At 42.6% G+C, this 23,386-nt stretch overlaps 1 protein-coding gene across 1 annotated transcript in view; it reads right to left on the reverse strand.

Moving 5' to 3' along the window:
- Positions 1–8,025, reverse strand: part of rabep2 (rabaptin, RAB GTPase binding effector protein 2) — a 47,201-nt gene extending 39,176 nt beyond the window's left edge. Inside the window, 2 exon segments of the mRNA XM_061973546.1 lie at positions 1,676–1,831; positions 7,821–8,025. Of these exon segments, the coding sequence (XP_061829530.1) occupies positions 1,676–1,831; positions 7,821–7,848 (184 nt within the window). The 5' untranslated portion in view covers positions 7,849–8,025.
- Positions 8,026–23,386: the final 15,361 nt, after the last annotated feature.

The following is a 23,386-nucleotide window of genomic DNA, read 5'->3' on the forward strand; positions in this document are numbered from 1 at the left end:
TATTCATGATTATTGAATGTAATTTTGTAAAAATCCTTATAATTTTTTATTTTTTTTTCACTAGGCAAAACTCAACAGCCAGTACGACAGACAAAAAAGAAAACTTCCAATGGAGACAAAGTTGCTGAATGCAGTAGAAGAAGATGTCCAGATAAAGAAGAGACTTCTGAACTTGATGGAGACATCAGAGAAGCGATCGTCTGACAATTTAGACAATCCATCCATCCATCCATTTTCTACCGCTTGTCCCTTTTGGGGTCGCGGGGGGTGCTGGAGCCTATCTCAGCTGAATTCGGGCGGAAGGCGGGGTACACCCTGGACAAGTCGCCACCTCATCGCAGGGCCAACACAGATAGACAGACAACATTCACACTCACATTCACACACTAGGGCTAATTTAGCGTTGCCAATCAACCTATCCCCAGGTGCATGTCTTTGGAGGTGGGAGGAAGCCAGAGTACCCGGAGGGAACCCACGCAGTCACGGGGAGAACATGCAAACTCTCACGGGGAGAACATGCAAACTCCACACAGAAAGAACCCGGGATTGAACTCAGGACTACTCAGGACCTTCGTATTGTGAGGCACATGCACTAACCCCTGTGTCACCGTGCTGCCCCAATTTAGACAAACTAACATCAAATTACTAAGTCAAAATATTGACTTACTAATAATGACATACTTAGTATCTCAGGTAACTAGGACTGTTTTGTGTTTTGTTTATACTTAAAGGAAAAAATATCGAGATATGTATCGTATATCGCTATTCTGCAAATGGAGCGGAAAACAACCAAAAATTGTAGGCTTCTTTATTTCTCAAATATTTTTATTTATTATAAGATACTGTTATTTGATTATTTATTAATAAACAATGTGTTCAATGTAATCAGAGTCTGTAGTCTATATAGACTATAAGTCGCAGTTTTTTTCATAGTTTGGCCGGGGGTGCGACTTATACTCAGGAGCGACCTATGTGTGAAATTATTAACACATTACCGTAAAATATCAAATAATATTATTTAGCTCATTCACGTAAGAGACTAGACGTATAAGATTTCATCGGATTTAGCGATTAGGAGTGACAGATTGTTTGGTAAACGTATAGCATGTTCTATATGTTATAGTTATTTGAATGACTCTTACCATAATATGTTACGTTAACATACCAGGCATGTTCTCAGTTGGTTATTTATGCGTCATATAACGTACACTTATTCAGCCTGTTGTTCAATATTCTTTATTTATTTTAAATTGCCTTTCAAATGTCTATTCTTGGTGTTGGGTTTTATCAAATAAATTTCCCCAAAAAATGCGACTTATACTCCATTGCGACTTATATATGTTTTTTTCCTTCTTTATTATGCATTTTCGGCCGGTGCAACTTACACTCCGGAGCAACTTATACTCCGAAAAATACGGTAAATAAATATTTCTGTGTAAATAAGTAATTTCACAACGTAAATATCTGCGACTAATATATGGAAAAAAGTTCCTTCTAAGATTTAGTGGGTGTGGCTTATATACTGGTGCCTCTGTACACGGGAAAATTGAGTAACTTTGACCAAGTTGCAAGGGTTACAGAATATGAAAGTGTAGTAAAAAGTGAAGCTTGAGAACAATAATTGTGTGTAAAAGAGAAGAAAATGGAGGTGTCTTATCACAGCAAACATGCTGACCTCTGAGGGCCTCCTGGAGAGACTGGATCTCTTGATCATATTGTTTCTGCAGCTCTGCCAGTTCCTCCCGTTTGCTCAGTTCACAAACGGTGACCACACCCTTCCAGTGTTCCACCTGCGCCCGCCTCTCGCCTAGTTGGGCCTGAAGGCGGCCTTCTGCAGAGAGACACACGCTTTAGTGAGGGTGGGTGTCAGAGGGGGGCCACACCAGGGCTCAAATTTAACCACAGCAACCGCCGCGACCGCCCTCGTCTTTTGCCGTAATGCCCCCAAAATTGACCAACATTTGTGGCAGGAACATGCTGTGACCGCCCTTGACTTTTTATATGTTAGTGGACTAGGGATGTAACGGTAAACGGTATAATGATAATTTGCGATAAAATTCCAGATACCGTAAAATACCGTCTAATCTTTTAATTACCGAAAAACCGTCATTTATTAATGCATTTTCGGCAACACGAAGTCAGGCGCATGCGCACTAGCGGTGTTTGGCTTGATAATCATGGAGGACAAGCTGCACGGACTTTGCTGCGGAGATTTTCCCTCGGAGTAAAAGGAGGTGGTTTAACGTAATTTTCCCTTGCTTCCCGCCGTGTGTTTAAGAGCGCACTGCTGTGTTTAGATGGAGACAGGTGTGGACGATATTGGACAGACGCACTTGTCCCCACACTAATATACAGTGAAGGAGAAAACTATTTGTTTTGCAGCAGGCGATTTATTTAACTGCAAACTGTATCAGTCTTCAAATAACATCAATACTAGCTCAAAATAAAAATAAAATATTAGAATAAAGATAAAAATAAAGATGAGGGTTACATCGCACTTCGAATACAACAATCTTCACAGCCTTTGTTCAATTCGATGAGATGACAAAACATTTGAGCTAGTTGTGTCATCTCATCGAATTGAACAAAGTCTGTGAAGATTGTGTATTCGATGTGCGATGTACCTCCTCTTTATTTTTGTTCGCCAAACTGTTGTACTGAAACACTGGGGAGGCGTTGGAGAAAAACTAGTTTGTTTATTAGACTTCATCTTCATTAGCCAAATTGCTTTTTGTTTTATTTTGATATCAAAAAGTAAACGCCATGTTTGTTTTACATTAATTGTGTTTTTTTCAATTCACAAAGGTATTATTACTTCAAAAATCATTCATGTGACACATGATTTTGTTAATGTTTTATTGTTTATAGTTAATTCCTATATGACATATTTCTGGTCAATCACTAAATGGCTCGGTCCCGATACAGCATCTACATGTACATATAAATGTAAATAACTTTTAAAAAATATATAAAAATAAAAACCTCCCTCTCTCAAAATATAAAGATAGAGATAAAGGCATTATGAAATGACAAAAAGCTGACAAGTTGATATGATAAAAGAATGAAAAAAACCTAATATTTTTCTATATATTCTATATTGTGTTTTGTAAAAAGGTTGTCATAAACGTTACTTAATTCATTAAAAAAGAAAAAAGAAAAAAGAAAACAAATTTGTATACATATGTAAATGTATTCAGTTATAAACATTCATTCACTTTCTTCTTTCCTTCATGGATCTAAACTTTAGCGCTGCTGGTGGGTTTTTTCTCTGTTTTTTTTAAATAAGTTGTAGGTGTATTTATTTCAGTATAAAAGTGTAAAAAGTGTTTTGCTTCGGTCATGAAATGGTGTGCCAGGGCATACATACATTTTATATTTAATGCTTAAATCTCTGGAGTCTACATCAACTTCAGATCCATCCCTCATTTCAAAATGTTTTAGTTTTTTTTATGTTGTTTTTTTGTTTGTTTGTTTTCCGCCCTTTTTTGTCAAACAAAACTATGTTTTTAATGGCAAACACACAAAATATGCAAAATCTTCCACCAAACATATTTAAAAATATTTTCCAAAGTAGAATATTTGATGTGAAGTAATCAGAACCTTGGATAGGTCAATAATTCATAATAACATTGATTTTGATTCAATATTATGTTTTGAGCAATGACAGTTTGAAAGAAATTGATTAACGTAGACCCCGACTTAAACAAGTTGAAAAACTTATTGGGGTGTTACCATTTAGTGGTCAATTGTAGGGAATATGTACTGTACTGTGCAATCTACTAATAAAAGTCTCAATCAATCAATCCACTCCCTCGCTCTCTCGCTCTTTCTGTCTCTGCCCCTCCCTCACGAATGCTGCTGCATGCGCAAAATTAGTTTTGTTTTTAACCCCTTCTTTACCCTGAACGTACATTGAAAATACACGCAACCCTAACTCAAAGTGCCGGACATTTGAGGCATTTAAGAAACTCCGCCCGGACAGCCCCGCAAAAGAAGACATGTCCGGGGAAAAGAGGACGCATGGTCAGTCTAGAATATCTCCATGTTAAGAAACTCGGCTTCAGCTGCACCATGTCTTGTTAGTAAACACAGACACGCCCCCCCCAACCCCCTGCCCTCCCCACACCCACACCCAGACACACAGACAGCGCCTCTTCTCTTATCCCCGTTGTGACACAGGAAGAATCAGAAGGACGACACCGCAACTCTCCAATAAAACACACTCAGATCTTCTATTTTTAGCCGATACTACATAAAAAATAACGTACAATAACGCAGTAACGCATCATGTAGTAACGGTAACTGAGTTACTGAATATAAAAAATAACGCGTTAGATTACTAGTTATAAATGATAATGATAAATGGGTTGTACTTGTATAGCGCTTTTCTACCTTCAAGGTACTCAAAGCGCTTTGACACTACTTCCACATTTACCCATTCACACACTGATGGAGGGAGCTGCCATGCAAGGCGCTAACCAGCACCCATCAGGAGCAAGGGTGAAGTGTCTTGCTCAGGACACAACGGACATGACGAGGTTGGTACTAGGTGGGGATTGAACCAGGGACCCTCGGGTTGCGCACGGCCACTCTCCCACTGCGCCAGTTACCCCCGAAACTAACGTTACAGTAACGCGTTACCGCGTTACTCCCAACACTGACAACAACATATGAAAGCCAAGACGTGATGTAAACAACAACATAAAAAAAAGCCAAGAGGTGGTGTAAACAACAACATATGAAAGCCAAGACGTGATGTAAACAACAACATATGAAAGCCAAGACGTGATGTAAACAACAACATATGAAAGCCAAGATGTGATGTAAACAACAACATATGAAAGCCAAGATGTGATGTAAACAACAACATATGAAAGCCAAGATGTGATGTAAACAACAACATATGAAAGCCAAGACGTGATGTAAACAACAACATATGAAAGCCAAGCCGTGATGTAAACAACAACATATGAAAGTCAAGACGTGATGTAAACAACAACATATGAGAGCCAAGACATGGTGTAAACAACCTATGAAAGCCAAGACGTGACGTAAACAACAACATATGAAAGCCAAGACGTGACATAAACAACAACATATGAAAGCCAAGACGTGATGTAAACAACAACATATGAAAGCCAAGACGTGATGTAAACAACAACATATGAAAGCCAAGACGTGTTGTAAACAACAATATATGAAAGCCAAGACGTGATGTAAACAACAACATATGAAAGCCAAGACGTGATGTAAACAACAACTTGATGAACCAATCAAAGATGCGTCTGAGCATCTTCAGGAAAGTCCTGCAGGAACCAAGCTATGACTTCAAACTATTGGAGCTCATTAAAGGGAATAATACCTCAACGTAGGGCTGGGCGACATATCGATATACGCGATATATCGCGGGTTTGTATCTGTGCCATATAGAAAATGACTATATCGTGATATCGGAGTGTACGTTCTCACGCAGTTGCTTTTAGCTGCTGGCATTAAACTACAGACTCTTCTCACTCTGTCTTGTCCCTCCTTCTCACAGACAGACAAGCGCACATTCTTACACACGTCACATACTGTCACGACATACGTCACATACGTATATGCCCTCCTTGAGCAGAGAGGTAGCAGCATGGCTAAAGTTAGCTGTGGTGCGAGTGGGAAGACGAGAGAGAGATGGTGCGAATCTGGTAACAAATGAAGGAATAATTAATTCCCAAGAAAAACAGCAGGGGGTCCATCGTCTGGCGGTGGTTTGGCTTCAAGTGGGAATATGTCGAACAGACAACCGTCATTTGTCAAGTGTGGGGCAAAAGCGTTTCTACAAAAAGTAGCATTACTGCTAATATGTAGCATCATTTCAAAAGTCACCTGAAGAGTGCTTGAAACTGCATGTCAACATCTCCGTTCGGTGCCACACCATCAAAATGCCGAGGCAAACATTTCCACATCAACACCGTATGAAAAAAAGAGTCAACAGAAGGAGATAACGTACGCAGGAACCTAACACGTAGCGAAGGACGAACACTATTTGAGTTCCTATTATGCAGCTCATTTTTATTTGACACTTATTGAAATATCTTGTGTGACATCATGTTTTAAACTAATCGCTTGTTTTAAAATGTCTCTGACAATCTTGCACTTTCTGTTTTGGAAATGTCATGAATGTTTGTGCCACTGCTTAATAACTGTTTAATAAATACAGTTTTGGTAAATTGACTTCGTTGTGATTTCCTTCTCTGCTTGAAAGTTTAAAAGTAGCATATAATAATGCAGTAAGAAGAAGAATGTTTTAGTAGACACGTAGAATCATCATACTGCTGTGATTATATGCATCAAGTGTTCATTCAAGGCTACGGCAAAATATCGAGATATATATCGTGTATCGCGATATGGCCTAAAAATAGAGATATTAAAAAAAAGAACATATCGCCCAGCCCTACCTCAACGTATGAGCTCTTCACTCAAAACACTTGTATCTCAAATGAAACGTATTCTAATCCTTTTCTGCTTTCCCCATAACATCAGAGCTTTAACATGCTTTTTATAAACAACTTTCAGATAATATTGTGTAAGAATAATACATGTACTTCAAACAACTACACAAGTTTTATAAAGTAATGTACGTTTACCCTGCTTTTGCATCAAACAACACCATCAGCAGCTTCTCCATATTTCCATGGATACATGTCTGCTGTGTAGATATTACTTTAACATCCTTTCTGCTTCAGTATTGTGCAGAATAGCAGAGACACGCTCAGTCATGGTTTTACAAATGTCTTTCTTTAATTCAAGAGCATCTACTTCTTCTCCCCAGGAGTGTGCTTCTTCTCAAACTTATGTCTATCTATAAACTTCAGTTTGTTCAATTCTGTGTTTTAAAGTTCAGGGCATACAATTCCATGTCGAAAAAAAACAAAAAAAACTGCAGAAGACAAATGCGACACTCCGACACTACACTCATTTTTTTTTACAGTGAATTATTTTTACACACTGAATTTTAAAACACTGTATTTTGACAAATTTACTGTATGTTTTAAACACAAACACATTTTTATTCAATTAAATTGTCGGCATAGTTTCATGTAAAAAGAACAATTCAGTTCACAAAATTATATAAATCCGGTGTCAAAAACTAGCTTTTGTAATAAAGACACAAAGTAACTTGGAACTCACATTTTTGGTTGCAATTTAAAGCATAACAACTCTTATCCCAAAACACTCTTAAGTTGAGGTACCACTACATTTGTGTTTGATTAAATATTGTTACAAAAATAACATGCTGTTTGTATTATTCTATTTTTATATTATATTTGTCCTGGGTTTTATTTGGATAAATATATGGCACCATCATTTAATGACCTGTTAAAATAATAAGTATCGGCGTCGGCTGTACTGGGCCTGTGTATACTTGGTATCAGAGAAACACCAACATTTGTAGTATCACCCACGGCTACTGAACAGCAAGTTAGTAATTAATGTGTGCTGTATTATTTTTGTTATGTTAGTGATATTCACGTTGATGCTCTGTTACTTGTGAATAATGGACGTATAATTAAAAAAAAAAACGTCAAACTTGACAAGCAAAGGTGGCTCGCCTCGCTAACGGTGACGTCATATTTGTCCGCCATTGCAGTACGGACATATGACGTATCTTCTTACGATGATGTCTCCGAAGTAAACTAAACGTCTATTGGATTGAAACACCCCAACATTACTACATGTCAGCTAACACTGTTAGAGTAGTCGTTGTTAAAGTCAACATATTTACAACTTCCGGTTTACTATTATTCAACCTTACTAGTTATAAACAAGACGTGTACCTGTTGTGTCTTCTGTCTTGGAGCTCATCCTTAATTCGCCAGACAGCTCCTTCAGAAGGACATGTTCGGGACAACAAAAGTGTCACAAAGAAAAGCAAACAGAGGACAAAGTCGCACAAGACATGTTTGAAGCGAACACAGAACAAGACTTGAGTTTGGAATGATGAGAATCGCACTGACAAGTTCCGGAAACAACTTTCCCCGGTCTAAGCCTTCAGCCGGAAATGACGTCAACATGCTTCCTGTTGCCAGAGGCCCGTTCCCTCTTTGCCAAATTGTTGAACAAACCACTTGCAGGAGTTGTTTGGATTTTCAGAAGCCTGACAATAGTCAACTTCTGTTTCAAAAGTTTAGCACTTGTTAAAAAATTAGATGGTTTCTTTTTTAATTGAACAATCATGCAACTGATATACAAACAAAATTAGGCATTTTTAATGCAAATAATCAGGCTGAACAGCTCACAATCAATACAGAACAAACACATTCCACATGTAAACACAATCTGTTGAAGGAAATAAACGTAAAAATAACAGAATAATAACATAACAAAATAATAACAAGACCTGTGTGAAGTTGCAATTCTTCAAATAATGTCGCTCGTTTGTGTTACATCTGTGTTGTAAACATAATCGATTATGCCAATACGGTTTATAAATTATTCTTAAACATCATTGATTATGCCAATATATCTTCTGACGAGTGACGTCACCTCCTTGTCAAAATCTCCCTAAAATGGCCTCATTCAATTGTTTTGGTCTAATTCTTATAGTTTGTTATGAAAGAGTTATTATTCATAACCCGCCAACCCTCTGTCAAAATGTCCTCACCAAACTTGTCCAAAACATTTGTGCTACAATGTTGTTTGTCTAATTCTTATAGTTTGTATGTTAATAACATGTTATTATTCATAACCAGCCCCATAAGATAAACTGCAGACCACAAAAGTGCACCACAAACGAACTGGACACGTTTAGGGATATTTTGACGAGGTGGGGCGGCTGATATGAATAATAAAACATTAATAACATAAAAACTATAATAGACAAACAATTACAGCACACGCGAATGTGACAAAGCGGGTGGCTGGAGTACGTCACTAGTCAGAAAATGTAATTTAGAATAACTTAAAAAGGTACAAAAAAAATGGCAGCACAAATGAATGGCAGTGTTATTTTAAATATTTGCAACAATAAGGGGGGGGGGGGGGGGACAGCTTAAGTAAATTACATTTATAAAGTAAAGACACAAACTGGAGGGTATTAACTTAAAAATCATAATCCAATGACAAAAATTTGGGGTTTACTTAAAAAAAATACTTGTGTAAGTAAAATGTTACTAGCAGCAGAATAATATCAATAATAATTTCTAGGTTGGGCTATTTTTCATGACATTTCACAAGTTTGAAGGGAATTGTAGCAATAGGAATTGCTTGTATGTGTGTGTTCCTACCCGGAGGGTTGAGAGAGACGCACCGGGAGAAGTGTGCCGTATATGTTGAATGGCAACTGTTGAATAAAAGTTCCCTGTGAGTCGGTTAAAGCTCAACCGTCCAGTTTATATTCACCTTGTAAGCAGCAATCGCCTGTAAACACGTCCTGAAACTCAATCTTTATGTCGTCCAGCTGCCAAGTGTCTCCTGTCACCGACTCTTTTGTCACAATACTATCCAGTGCATAAATGTTGTCGTATTGGACCTGAATGAGTTTCATTGCTTCACTTGCGCTGCGGCCAAGAAGTGCAGTTTTACAGTCTGCTCCTGCAACTTGAAACTCAACTTTGTACTTCTGATTTCTTGGATTTGTCATCTTAACTTTGCATTTTCCTAACGGACACCACTTAGACTTATTGTACATTACCAACACCTTGTCAGTGTGCTCCAATTTCACATCTGGATTCAGCAGGTTGATTGGAATGACATTGCAAGTTGCACCACAGTCAATCTGGAAGTTCACAATGTTTTCCTTAATCTTCATCCCAGCAAACAGTTGCTCTGTTTTGCCTTTTTTTTTTGCTATTTGGTTCACTTCTGCTGCTTTTGTTGTTACTGCTGTGACTGTCATTATCTCTTCACATGAATCTGAATCAGTCTCTGCTATTGTGTGAACTTTTTTCTTGTAGTATTTTTTCATACCTGTACTGCTTCTGCATGCCACTGCAAAATGATTGTCCTTGCCACATTTCTTAAATTTTTTCCGAAAAGCCGGGCACTTTTGCTTGAGCCTTTCATGTGTTTTTCCACAGTATTTGCAAGATATTTCATTAATCCTGACTTTTCTTGTTGCATGTTTTACTGCATGTACATCCTCTGCGCCATGTCCTTCTATTGCTTTGCTGTACTCTCGTGAAATCTCCATTGACCTGCAAATTAGTAAACATTTGTCCAGATCTAACTTGTCCTCTTTGAGTAGTCTCTCTCTCCAACTTGAGCTGTGCGTGCCGCAAACTATCCTGTCTCTTATTAGCGAATCTTTTAATTGCCCAAAGTTGCAGGAACTTGCCAGCGATCTCAAGTCGGTCACATACGTGTCGATTGATTCTCCCGCAGCTTGGTTTCGTGCGAAAAATCTGTATCTTTCCACAGTTTCATTCACTTTGGGGTTGCAATGTCCATCTAGCTTAGTGATCACACTGGAAACCGCCACTCTTGTGTCTGAGTCTATTACATACTTGCCAACCCTCCCGGATTTTCCGGGAGTCTCCCGAAATTCAGCGTCTCTCCCGAAAACCTCCCGGGACAAATTTTCTCCCGAAAATCTCCCGAAATTCAGGCCGAGCTGGAGGCCACGTCCCCTCCAGCTCCATGCGGACCTGAGTGACGTGTTGACAGCCTGTTCACACGTCCTCTTTCCCACAATTTAAACAGCTAATGATCGAGGGCAAGTTCTTGGTTTCTTATGTGGGTTTATTGTTAGGCAGTTTCATTAACGTCCTCCCAGCGCGGTAACACCACACAATAACAGCAGTCAAATTTTCGTCTACCTTAAAGCAGTTCGTCTGCCGTAAACAGCAATGTTGTGACACTTTTAAACAGGACAATACTGCCATCAACTGTACATGCATATGTGACCCACCCATAATGTGTCACATTTTTTAGTTGATTTATTTATTTTATTTTGTGGTTTGAATTCGTTTTTGGAGCTGTCATTACACATTTATCAGTATTCACATTGGTCAGTAGGGGGCAGTAGGGCGTTTCTTCCCAATTGAATGCCATCACCTGCAGACCGGAAAGTGTCTTGTCATTTTGATGAGAGTGACCAGTCTGTGAACAATTGAAACGTCCTGTGTGCTTTTTCCTCCTGTATAACAGGTTAGTTTTGGTGAATCAATTCACTGAAGAATATCCATGTGATCTTTATAAGTTTAATTACACATTCTGATGGTGGAGTCTAACTCTAAAGTGTTTGTGAGTTGTAGTTTGTATTTGTGAATGAATCCAGTGCACAGCTGCAGTAATCAATACAAAAAGGCAATGTGAGTGCGCAATGTTTATATAGGAACTTCTGATCCTAATTCAGACTCCCAAATTAGAGCTCCCGATTTCTTATTGATTTTATAATGTATATTTGTATAATGTGTGTGTTCTGAAATAGTGACAGAGAATAGAACAAGGATGGACAATTCAACCCTTAACTCAACAATGAGTAGATGAGTGTTATGTGTGTATATGTGTAAATAAATGAACACTGAAATTCAAGTATTTCTTTTATTTATATATATATATATATATATATATATATATATATATATATATATATATATATATATATATATGTATATATATATGTAATAAAAAAATATATATATATAGCTAGAATTCACTGAAAGTCAAGTATTTCTTATATATATATATCTTAACCACGCCCCCAACCACGCCCCCCACCCCCCACCTCCCGAAATCGGAGGTCTCAAGGTTGGCAAGTATGGTCTATTAGCGTTCTCCATAGCTCTCTGCCCCGTTCTCCAATGAGGTAGTAAAAAAGTTTTACCCGCGCGGTTTCTTCTGCATCCGGCATTGCTAGCTCGATATACAGCATAAATTCTTCTTTCCAGGTCTTCCATGACTTGTCAGATTCACAGAGTCCATATACCATTGTTGAGGGGGTTTTAATCCATCCACCCTCGTACCTCTTGAGCTTGTATTTTCTGCCTGCTCAGTGGTCATGTCGCGTAGCTCACTGTTATGCTAACAGCACTTAGCTTCCTTTAGCTTTGTTCGAAAAAAATCTCTGTTTTAAACGTTCCTAAAAGACTGCAACGCATGCTTCTCAGGCTACAGAAGTATGATCTGGACATCACATATATGCCTGGACGTGACATGCTACTCTCTGACACTTTGAGTAGGGCATACCTGCAAAACGCCAACAAAAGTCAGACTGAGTTGGAGGTCGAATGTGTCAACATGGTTGATTATGTGCCAATCTCAGCTGAAAGAATGGACAATATACGCACAGCAACAGGATCAGATCCAGAACTACAAACATTGATCAAAACTATCCAACAAGGGTGGCCAAAAGATAAAAAATGTGTACCTGTTGAAATAACTAACTTTTACTCGTTACAGGATGAACTGAGCACCCAAAATGGACTGGTTTTCAGGGGAGAGAGAGTCGTGATTCCAGACTTGCTCCGAAAGGACATCACTCAGCGGATTCACTCTTCTCACCTGGGAACAGAGGGATGCCTCAGGAGGCACGGTATGAAGGACCATATCAAAAAGCACGTTGCTAAATGTGACACATGTCGATCTATGGACACAAAACAACAAAGAGAGACACTACAGCCACATGAGATCACTACCAGACCATGGGCTAAAGTTGGAACAGACTTGTTTACTTTTGACAACAAAGAGTATCTAGTGACTGTGGACTACTACTCCAATTTCTGGGAGGTGGACTACTTGCCAGATACAAAGTCAAGCGCAGTCATTCGAAAGCTGAAAGCTCACTTGGCACGACACGGCATTCCGGACGTTATTTTTCAGACAACGGACCCCAATTTAGTTTGCAGAGTTGGCAAATTTCAGACGAAAATGGGAATTAATGCACAAAACTTCCTCTCCTGGCTATCCGCAAAGTAATGGCAAAGCAGAATCAGCTGTTAAAACGGCCAAACGACTGATGAGGAAGGCAAAACTGACTGGACAGGACATGTATCTAGCCATTTTGGATCATCGCAACACCCCAACCCAAGGTTTGGATACAAGCCCTGCACAAAGACTCTTAAGCAGGATAACAAGAACCCTTCTACCAATCAGAGACAGCCTACTCGAGCCAAAAGTAACCAACAATGGGTCAGGACTCGTGAAGAACCGACAGAGACAATCAAAATACTACAACCAAACTGCCAAGTACATGGACTCTTTGAAACCAGGTGATGTTGTGCGAGTGCAGCCTTTTGATACAAACACCTTATGGAGAAAGGCTACAGTGAGCACTCCACTTGGTAACAGATCCTATGCAGTGGCGCTGGACACAGGCAGTGTTCTCAGAAGAAATTGTCGCTATCAGGGGGAGCTCCACAAACCACGTTAAACCCAGATTGCGATCTAACAAAGGTCTTGACTCATTCTCCTTCTATGCCACATCAATATGGAATGCACTCCCAACAGGTGTAAAAGAAAGTGCATCTCTATCCTCCTTCAAAACTGCACTAAAACAACACCTCCAGGCAACTACAACCCTAAACTAACACCCTCCCCCCTCCACAGCCCACCTCCCCGGATTGTAAATAGCCAAATGTAAATAATCAAATGTATTTCTAATGTATATACTTGTTCTTATGCTTGTTAGGATTTGATCACGGTGATCCCAGGATGCAGAGACGAGAGGCAATGTTGAATAATAAAAGGGGAATATTTAATAAGTCCAACAATTACAACAAAAGGCAATGGGGCAAAAAATGCACACCATGAATAATCAACAAAAACAGGTTCCACAGTGGTCGGCAGGGAGGTAGGCCAGGGCGCACTGAACACAGCAATAAGTCCAACACAAAAATCCTCTTTACCTCAGGGGGGGCTAGGAAGCAAGCACAAAGAGGTGAGGGATTACAGGAATAAGGAGTGGCAACATACCGGGACTGATGAAACGAAGCAGGCACATGCACGAGGGAGGTGCAGGAGACAATAACCGGCGAGGCCAAGCTGACCGTGACGTGCCTATATACCGGAGTGCTAATTGTGAGCAGGTGTGCATCAAGGTCCGCCCCTCGCCGAGGACAAATCACTAGAAGCACAGGTGTAGACAAGAGGAGAAAGCAGGAAAAACACTAAAAACACAACAGTACCCCCCCCCCCTTAATGGACGCCACCTGGCGGCTTACCTGGTTTCTCCGGAAAGTGATCATAAAAGGTAGTTAACAGTGAGGGGTCTAGAATAAGTGAACGTGGGACCCATGATCGGTCCTCGGGGCCGTAGCCCTCCCAGTCGACCAGATACTGGAAACCCCTGCCCCTTCTCCTCACATCGAGAATAGCCTTGACTGAGAACGCGGGATGGCCATCAATAAGTCTGGGAGGTGGAGGAGGCACCTCTGGAGGACTCAAGGGACTGGTGGAAACGGGCTTGATTAGAGAGACATGGAATGAGGGATGTATCCTCAAGGATTCGGGAAGGCGTAGATGCACGGCGGAGGGATTAATGATTCGCTCAATGGGATAGGGTCCAATAAATCGTGGCTGGAGTTTCTTGGAGTCCACTTGGAGAGGTAGATCACGGGATGACAACCACACCATCTGACCGGGCCTGTAGTCTGGTGCTGTGCTGCGGTGGCGGTTAGCGAGGCGCTGGTTGCGTTCTGAGGTGCGCAGTAGTGCAGACCGGGTATTGCGCCAGGCTTGATGTGCACGGTGCAGGTGGGCAGCCACAGAAGGGACAGTGACCTCGGATTCCAGAGAAGGGAAAATGGGAGGTAGGTAACCGTAGGCAGAGTGAAAGGGTGACATGCCTGTAGCAGAGCTGATGAGTGTATTATGGGCATACTCGATCCACGGTAGATTGAACGCCCAGGAGGCTGGTTGCTGGTGACAGACGCAGCGGATGGCGGCCTCCAGATCTTGATTGATGCGCTCAGTCTGACCGTTTGTCTGCGGGTGGTATCCTGAAGAGAGGCTTGGCGATGCTCCTAATGATTTGCAGAATGCCCTCCAAACTGCAGACGAGAATTGTGGCCCTCTATCCGACACCACATCCACCGGGATACCATGCAGCCGGAAAACATGGTGTACGATCAGTTCTGCCGTTTCAAGTGCAGAGGGCAATTTGGCAAGGGCTACGAAATGGGCCATCTTGGAGAAGCGGTCCACCAAAGTCAATATCACAGTGTTGCCCTTGGATGGTGGAAGTCCTGTGATGAAGTCCAACGCCACATGTGACCACGGGCGGGAGGGGATGGGGAGTGGGCGCAGAAGACCAGCTGGTGCCCGGTGTGAGGCCTTATTACGGGCACAAGTGGCACAGGCGGATACGAATTCCCTGGTGTCGGCCCTGAAGGTTGGCCACCAAAAGCGCTGGGACAGGAGGAAAATGGTACGGGTAATGCCTGGGTGGCAGGCGACCTTGGAACTGTGGGACCAGTTCAGCACTTCTGGACGGAGCTCTGGGATCACAAACAAAAGTCCCTGAGGGCAGTTCTTAGGGGAGGGGACGTTCTTGAGTCCCTCCTTAACACGGCCTTCAATGTCCCACTGCAACGCTCCCAGCACTTGTGATGGCGGAATGAACATCTCGGTCTTGACCTCTTCCTCGGGGCAGGAGTGCATCCTCGACAGGGCGTCTGGCTTACCATTCTGGGAGCCGGGGCGGAAGGTCATGGTGAAATTGAATCTGGCTAGGAATAATGCCCACCTTGCTTGTCTGGGATTGAGCCGTCGAGCAGTTCGAATGTAGGCCAGATTCTTATGGTCTGTGAATACCACAAAAGGGGTCTCCGAGCCCTCCAGCCAGTGCCTCCATTCTTGCAGCGCCAACACCACGGCAAGTAGCTCTCTATTGCCGATATCATAATTGCGTTCTGCTGGTGTCAGGCGGCGTGAGAAGAAGGCACAGGGGTGCAGCCTCTGGTCGGAGGTGGAGCGCTGGGAGAGAACAGCCCCCACGCCGGAGTCAGATGCGTCAACCTCGACAAAAAATTGAGAGGAAATGTTAGGGTGGACAAGAACCGGTGCAGAGGTGAACGAAGACTTGAGTTTATCAAAAGCAGACTGAGTCTCTGAGGTCCATAAAAAGGGGAGCTTAGTGGAAGTCAGTCTCGTTAATGGTTCAGCTACTCTACTAAAATTACGGATAAAACGACGATAAAAATTTGAGAAACCTAAAAACCTTTGGAGGTGCTTTCTAGACGTGGGTGTGGGCCAATCAACCACCGCCTGGATCTTCGCTGGATCTGCTCGGAGTTGACCCCTCTCAACAATAAAACCCAAAAAAGGAACAGACTTGGAATGAAAAACACATTTCTCAGCCTTGACATACAGACGATTCTCGAGAAGGCGTTGGAGAACTAAGCGGACGTGCTGAATGTGAAGTTCAGGGGTCGGCGAGAAAACGAGGATATCATCCAAGTAAACTACCACGAAGCGGTCGAGCATGTCACGCAGGACATCATTGATGAGGGCCTGAAAAACGGCAGGAGCATTGGTGAGGCCGAAAGGCATGACCAGGTATTCAAAGTGTCCTAGTGGTGTGTTAAATGCAGTTTTCTATTCATCCCCTTGCTTAATTCTGACTAAGTGGTAAGCATTGCGGAGGTCCAACTTGGTGAAATGTCTAGCAGCGTGTAGGGGGTTGAAAGCTGAGTCGAGAAGCGGAAGAGGATACTTATTTTTAACAGTAATATTATTTAGGGCTCGGTAATCGATGCAGGGACGGAGTGTCTTATCTTTCTTTTCCACAAAGAAAAAACCGGCGGCTAGAGGAGAGTTGGAGGGACGGATGAGACCAGAAGCGAGCGAAGTGGTGATATATTCCTCTAGTGCATCTCTTTCATGTTTTGAAATGTTATAAAGACGGGATGAAGGGAGTGTGACACCAGGGAGGAGATTAATGCAACAATCATAGGGACGGTGTGGAGGTAGCGACAACGCGCGGTCCTTGCTAAAGACTTCTTTAAGGTTGTGGTAAGCAGTTGGCACAACCGATAAATCAATAACCTCCTGGGTTACGACGCGTGTGGGAACAGTGCGAGGGCATGCGGACCGCAGACAGTGCGTATGACAAAAAAGACCCCAGTTAATGATAGTGGTCTTGACCCAGTCAATATGGGGATTATGTTTTGCTAGCCAGGTAAGCCCGAGCACAACAGGAGCCGAACGAGAGGGAATGATAAGAAAATTGATTGACTCAAAATGGTTACCAGATAATTTGAGAGATAACGGCTGAGTTTGATGGGTGACGCTCGCCAGGTGGCCTCCGTCGAGGGATCGGACCACTCTAGGTCTGGGTAATTTAGCAACGGGTATAGAAAAATGTTTAACAACAGACTCATCAATAAAATTGTCATCAGAACCTGAGTCAATGAGCGCCCTAATGTCCAATCTCTGGTCCTTATCCCAGGTAAGTATGCCCGTGAGTTGAAGCCTAGATAATGTCTGACCTGTAGATGGCAGTAGAGGAGCAGGGTCGGTCGCTGGAGGAGGTGACGCTTGGATGCGGCGAGGAGGTGACGCTTGGATGCGGCGAGGAGGTGACGCTTGGATGCGGCAGCGGGCAGGACGAAGAGGACAGTGGGTGATGCGATGCTCAGTCTTGCCGCAATATAAAGTTAAAGTTAAAGTTAAAGTACCAATGATTGTCACACACACACTAGGTGTGGCGAAATTATTCTCTGCATTTAACCCATCACCCTTGATCACCCCCTGGGAGGTGAGGGGAGCAGTGGGCAGCAGCGGTGGCCGCGCCCGGGAATCATTGGAGACGAAGGCGACGATCTCTCTCAGCTGGAGCGAGACGATTTCCTCCGAGCTGCATTGTCTTCTCTTTGTATGATATCGGCGGGGTATCGACACTGGGTATCGGCGCGAATGCAGTTTGACGCGCTCCATGGCCACTCCCATTATATGTTGAAGTGCGGAGTCTCTCCTTTTCCCAGTCAACAAGGCGATTTTCAATCTCCACCGCCAGAGCGACGAGCTCATCAAGGTTGTCGGGAGTTTTAAGCGGGATCATCTGCTTCCGGACTTGGTCAGCCAGACCGAGGGAAAAGACGTCCACCAATGCGGAAGTGGGCCATCCACTATCAGCCGCAAGCCTTCGGAATTCGATGGCGAAGTCCGTGACGCTCCGCTGTCCTTGCTGCAGACGAAGTAATGACCGAGCTGCCTCACGTCCTGGCCTTTCGCGCTGGAAAATGTTCTTCATGGCTTTGGCGAACGCGGCGTATGAAGCACACACGGGAGATTGACGCCCCCATTCCGCGGTGGCCCAGGAGGAAGCCCTGCCACTCATATGGGACATGACAAAAGCCACACGAGCTCTTTCGCAGTAAAAAGATGTTGGTAGCAGTTAAAAAAAAATCTCACACTGGGTGAGGAAGGATCGCACGTCACCTGATTCGCCGGAGAATCGCTCGGGCTTGGAGAGTGGAGGACAAGCAGCAGGAGGGATGTCGTTAGGCAGCGGATTATCTGCGGGACGAAGATGGCGCAGTTGGACTGCTGGGTCGGCCGAGGGAGAAGTCATTGCCTGCAGCGCGGTGAGTACATTTCCCAGTTGTGTCTCCAGGGCATTTAGGCGAGAGTCTTGGCGTTCCCCAAGCAGGCTAAACTGTTCTTCCTGTTGGCGTAGAGTTCTTCTGACCGGTTCGGTCTCTGCGGGATTCATGATGTGGCCGGTTATTATGTTAGGATTTGATCACGGTGATCCCAGGATGCAGAGACGAGAGGCAATGTTGAATAATAAAAGGGGAATATTTAATAAGTCCAACAATTACAACAAAAGGCAATGGGGCAAAAAATGCACACCATGAATAATCAACAAAAACAGGTTCCACAGTGGTCGGCAGGGAGGTAGGCCAGGGCGCACTGAACACAGCAATAAGTCCAACACAAAAATCCTCTTTACCTCAGGGGGAGCTAGGAAGCAAGCACAAAGAGGTGAGGGATTACAGGAATAAGGAGTGGCAACATACCGGGACTGATGAAACGAAGCAGGCACATGCACGAGGGAGGTGCAGGAGACAATAACCGGCGAGGCCAAGCTGACCGTGACGTGCCTATATACCGGAGTGCTAATTGTGAGCAGGTGTGCATCAAGGTCCGCCCCTCGCCGAGGACAAATCACTAGAAGCACAGGTGTAGACAAGAGGAGAAAGCAGGAAAAACACTAAAAACACAACAATGCTATCTGAACTCACTATGTTCTCTGCTCGCTGTACATATCCTACCAAGTCAGACCTACACTATTTCAATGTCCATTTCTCTCATGATGCAATTGTTGATGACTGAAGTGCTGATATCAACCAAACCCTCCTCATCCCACCCCCCGGATTGTAAATAATGTAAATAATTCAATGTATATACTCTGATGATTAACTTGTGTGATGACTGTATTATGATGATAGTGTATATTTGTACCATGAATTGATTTACATGGACCCCGACTTAAACAAGTTGAAAAACTTATTCGGGTGTTACCATTTAGTGGTCAATTGTACGGAATATGTACTGAACTGTGCAATCTACTAATAAAAGTTTTAATCAATCAATCAATCAATCTGAGAAAAGCTGTGGATACGCAACCGGACAGGTCAGAACAATCCCAAACTTAGACAAGACTCGACCCAGTGTCTAAAAACACAGAGCTCACAAACCACTACACGGTCAAGACGTGTGGTACAGCGTCCAAGACATTTGAATGACTTTGTGTGAAAGAAAAAAAGACAAAAAAGAAATGTGAACTGAGGTTTAGGTATAATGAGTAAAGGCTTTATGGTTATGTTCTGAAAATTAATGTTGTGTCGTTCGCGAACGATTCGTTCGAACGAACGAATCTTTTGAGTGAACGTACTGAACCGAATCACTTCATGAACTGATTCGTTCCTTTCTCAGTTCAGTTGAGCTCTGCCGCGACCATGCCGGTATGAGTGGAACTGGCGCATTCTGTGACTCACTGAACCCTCGACGTCGGCGAACGACGCAGCCAGCTACTCATCATGGGGGTGGGGGGAAGGCTGAGCGAACGATTCGTTCACCGCGGATTAACGACATGAATCACTCAGTGAACGACAGAATCAGGACTCGCGAACCTACTGACACAGAGAACTGACTGCGTCGCGGAGGAGGACGTCACATTGAGGCTCTCGTTCAGTCACTGTGCGCGTCGTTCATTGGGTGCTGAGGGCTTGTGTCGTTTGCGAACTGACACACACCGAAATCTGCCGCTGGGGAAGCTGTTTCTGACTGACTCATGATTCGCCGACCTGCACACAGAACTGCTGCTGCAGAAGTGATTCAGGTTCACGTACTGAACTGTGCTGACTGTGGCGCTGTGTCAGTCATTCACTGCCTAGTGTACTGCATGCACAGAGCTGTGTAGGGACTCGCGTTCACCCTATTTGCTGCTTCTCCCGCAAATGTCTGCACTGTACTGTACTACGCACGCCCCCCCCCCCCCCCCCCCCCCACCCTCCTATTTTTTTTGGGGGGGGTGGGGGGGGGATGATTCAGTGAACGAATTTTTGAATGACTCAATTTAAGGAACTGATTCTAGTGATTCAATACAGTCAAAAGAACTGCCAATCCCATCACTACTGAAAATAAGCTAAAGCTAAGGTACATTGTTCGGTAACTTGAAAAAATAAAATAAATTAAAAAAATATATAAAAAAGGAAATAAAAGTTATGCACTGTGAAACTGAATGTAATATTTGTTTTGAACTAAGAATGTTTTAAATAAGTAGCAATTTGAAAATGCATACTATTTTGAGTTTGTATAGTAGCAACTTAAGAGTTAATTTTGTTGGATTTAATATTTGAAAATAAGACTCTCTTTTTTAAAAGAAAAGGGATGTATTAATAGGAATTGCTTGTATGTGTTGTGTTCCTACCCGAAGGGTTTAGAGCAGGGGTGCTCAATACGTCGATCGCGATCTACCAGTCGATCGCAGAGGTAGTATTGGTAGATCGCATTACAGCAAAAAATAAAAAATAAAAATAAAAATAAAAAATCTTTTTTTTTTTCTTTTTTTTTTTAATGTAATGCAAATTTACGCCAGCCTATCATCCACCCCGTCTTTTGATTGATAAACAGGGCAACCAGTCAGATGACATCTTCGTTTTTCTGACACTTAGGTCACTGCGCATGCGCAAACAACGGCGCTCAGTGCAGCAAAGCGAGTTACCGCCAATTTTCAGCCTTCGGTTTTTTCTCTTAAGTGTATAAAAATGAGTGGGGGAGCTGGACCAAGTAAGAAGACAAAAACGTATCACTTTCATACGGAATGGGAGGAGGACTTTTTTTTCACGATGACATTTTCGAAGTGCGTTTGCCTCATCTGCCAATCTGCCATCGCAATACCAAAGAAGGGAAATGTGGAGCGGCATTTTCGGACTATTCATGGAAAATACGACACTGACTTCCCGCTGAAAAGCGAGCTGAGAAAGAGAAAGGTGAAGGAACTGAAATCCCAGTTGTCCGGACAGCAGTCATTTTTCACACAACAAACTTCAAAAGCGAAAGTCGGCACCGAAGCATCATTCCGGGTGAGTCACATCATCGTTAATAACAAGAAGTCCTTCCAAGACGGAGAGATGGTAAAGGAGGCATTCGTTGAAGCAGCTGACTCATTGTTCCGAGACTTTAAAAATAAGGCAGAAATATCATCTTCGATCAAAGCTCTCCAGCTGTCAAGATGTACAGTTACACGGCGCTGTGAAGCCATGGCTGAGGATTTAACCCAGCAACTTTGGACGGACATCGGAGATTGCGAGTGTTTCTCACTGCAGTTGGACGAATCTACGGACATGAGTGACACAGCCCAGATGTGCATTTTCATCCGTATGGTGTTTAGTGATATCACTACAAAAGAAGAGCTATTAACATTACTGCCCATGAAAGAACAGACGCGAGGAGAGGACATATTTCAGTCGTTTAAAAACTTTGTGGAGAAAACTCAGCTCCCAGTGTACAAACTGATGTCTATCACCACGGATGGAGCTCCCGCAATGGTTGGCCGCTTGAATGGATTTATTGCCAAGTGCAGGCAGGACGATGATTTCCCGGACTTCCTAAATTACCATTTCATAATCCACCAACAAGCGTTATATGCGCTAAAATGCTCAACATGGAGATCATGGATGTTGCAATGAAGATCGCCTGTTCTATTCGCGCCAGATCTCTTCAAAGACGGTTATTTCGTGCACATCTGGAGAAGGCTGACTGCGACTCTGAGTTGTTGCTGCACACTGACGTGAGATGGTTTAGTCGAGGGAAATTCCTGCAAAGATTTCGAGAGCTCTGTCCAGAGATTAAGGAGTTTTTCCGTGTAGCAGCTGGACATGCAGAATACACGCAACTAAATGACTGTTAGACTTGGCATTTTTAACTGATCTGACCAACATGTTGAATGATCTTAATCTAGAGCTGCAAGGAAAAGACAAAACAGTGATCAATATGATCAGCTCAGTTAATGCTTTCAAACAAAAGATGAAACATCTCTCCTCAAAGCTGCAGCGCCATGATTTGGCAAACTTCCAGAACCTGGCGTCAGAGCTGGAGATGCAAGGGAAGGCCTGTGTGCAACTTGACAGTGCACGCTACACAGAGCAGATTGACAATTGTCTGTCAGAGTTTGACAAACGCTTTCAAGACTTTTCTTTGCTCGAGCCAGTCGCTACATTCATGTGCTATCCTTTTCGGGAAGATGCTGAGGTTGATTCCCTCGCATCACAAATTGCAACACTATTTCACCTGAACTCTTCTGGAGTGGAAAATGAGATTTTGACACTGCAAGCCGACATTGAGCTGAACTCCAGAGCTCATGGACAGTTCTGGAACTTACTCACAGAGGTAAAGTACCCCAACATTAGGAAATGTGCTACCTCCTTGACTGCATTATTCGGCTCCACTTATTTATGTGAGTCAGCCTTTTCCCACATGAAGATCATTAAGTCCAAGTACCGTTCCACCATGACTGATGAACATTTGGAAGTGTGCTTGAGGCTGGCTGTCAGCAGCTACTGTCCGGACTATGCATCCCTGACTGATTCAATTCAGTGCAAGTCATCAGAGTAAACTCGGGTAATGACAAAAAATGTACATAGTTAATTGTGTTGTGTTGTGCAATATTGGCTCATGCGGTTATGCATGTACATCAACATACATTGTTGATATAAAGAATTCTCAATATATTTAGAAATAAATATATGTTTTGCATTTTTGTAGTAGGTACATCATTTTGACTTGATCATTTTATAAGTAGCTTGCATGCTGAAAAAGTGTGAGCACCCCTGATTCTTGTATTATCATTAAACACCTTTAATTTATTAACAATATTAACTATATGTGTTAAACATGCTTGCATTATCATTAAACACCTTTAACTTGTTAACAAAAACATATTTCATAAATAAGT

This window comes from Nerophis lumbriciformis, linkage group LG22 (assembly GCF_033978685.3).
Source record: "Nerophis lumbriciformis linkage group LG22, RoL_Nlum_v2.1, whole genome shotgun sequence".
In the NCBI taxonomy this organism is placed as follows: domain Eukaryota; kingdom Metazoa; phylum Chordata; class Actinopteri; order Syngnathiformes; family Syngnathidae; genus Nerophis; species Nerophis lumbriciformis.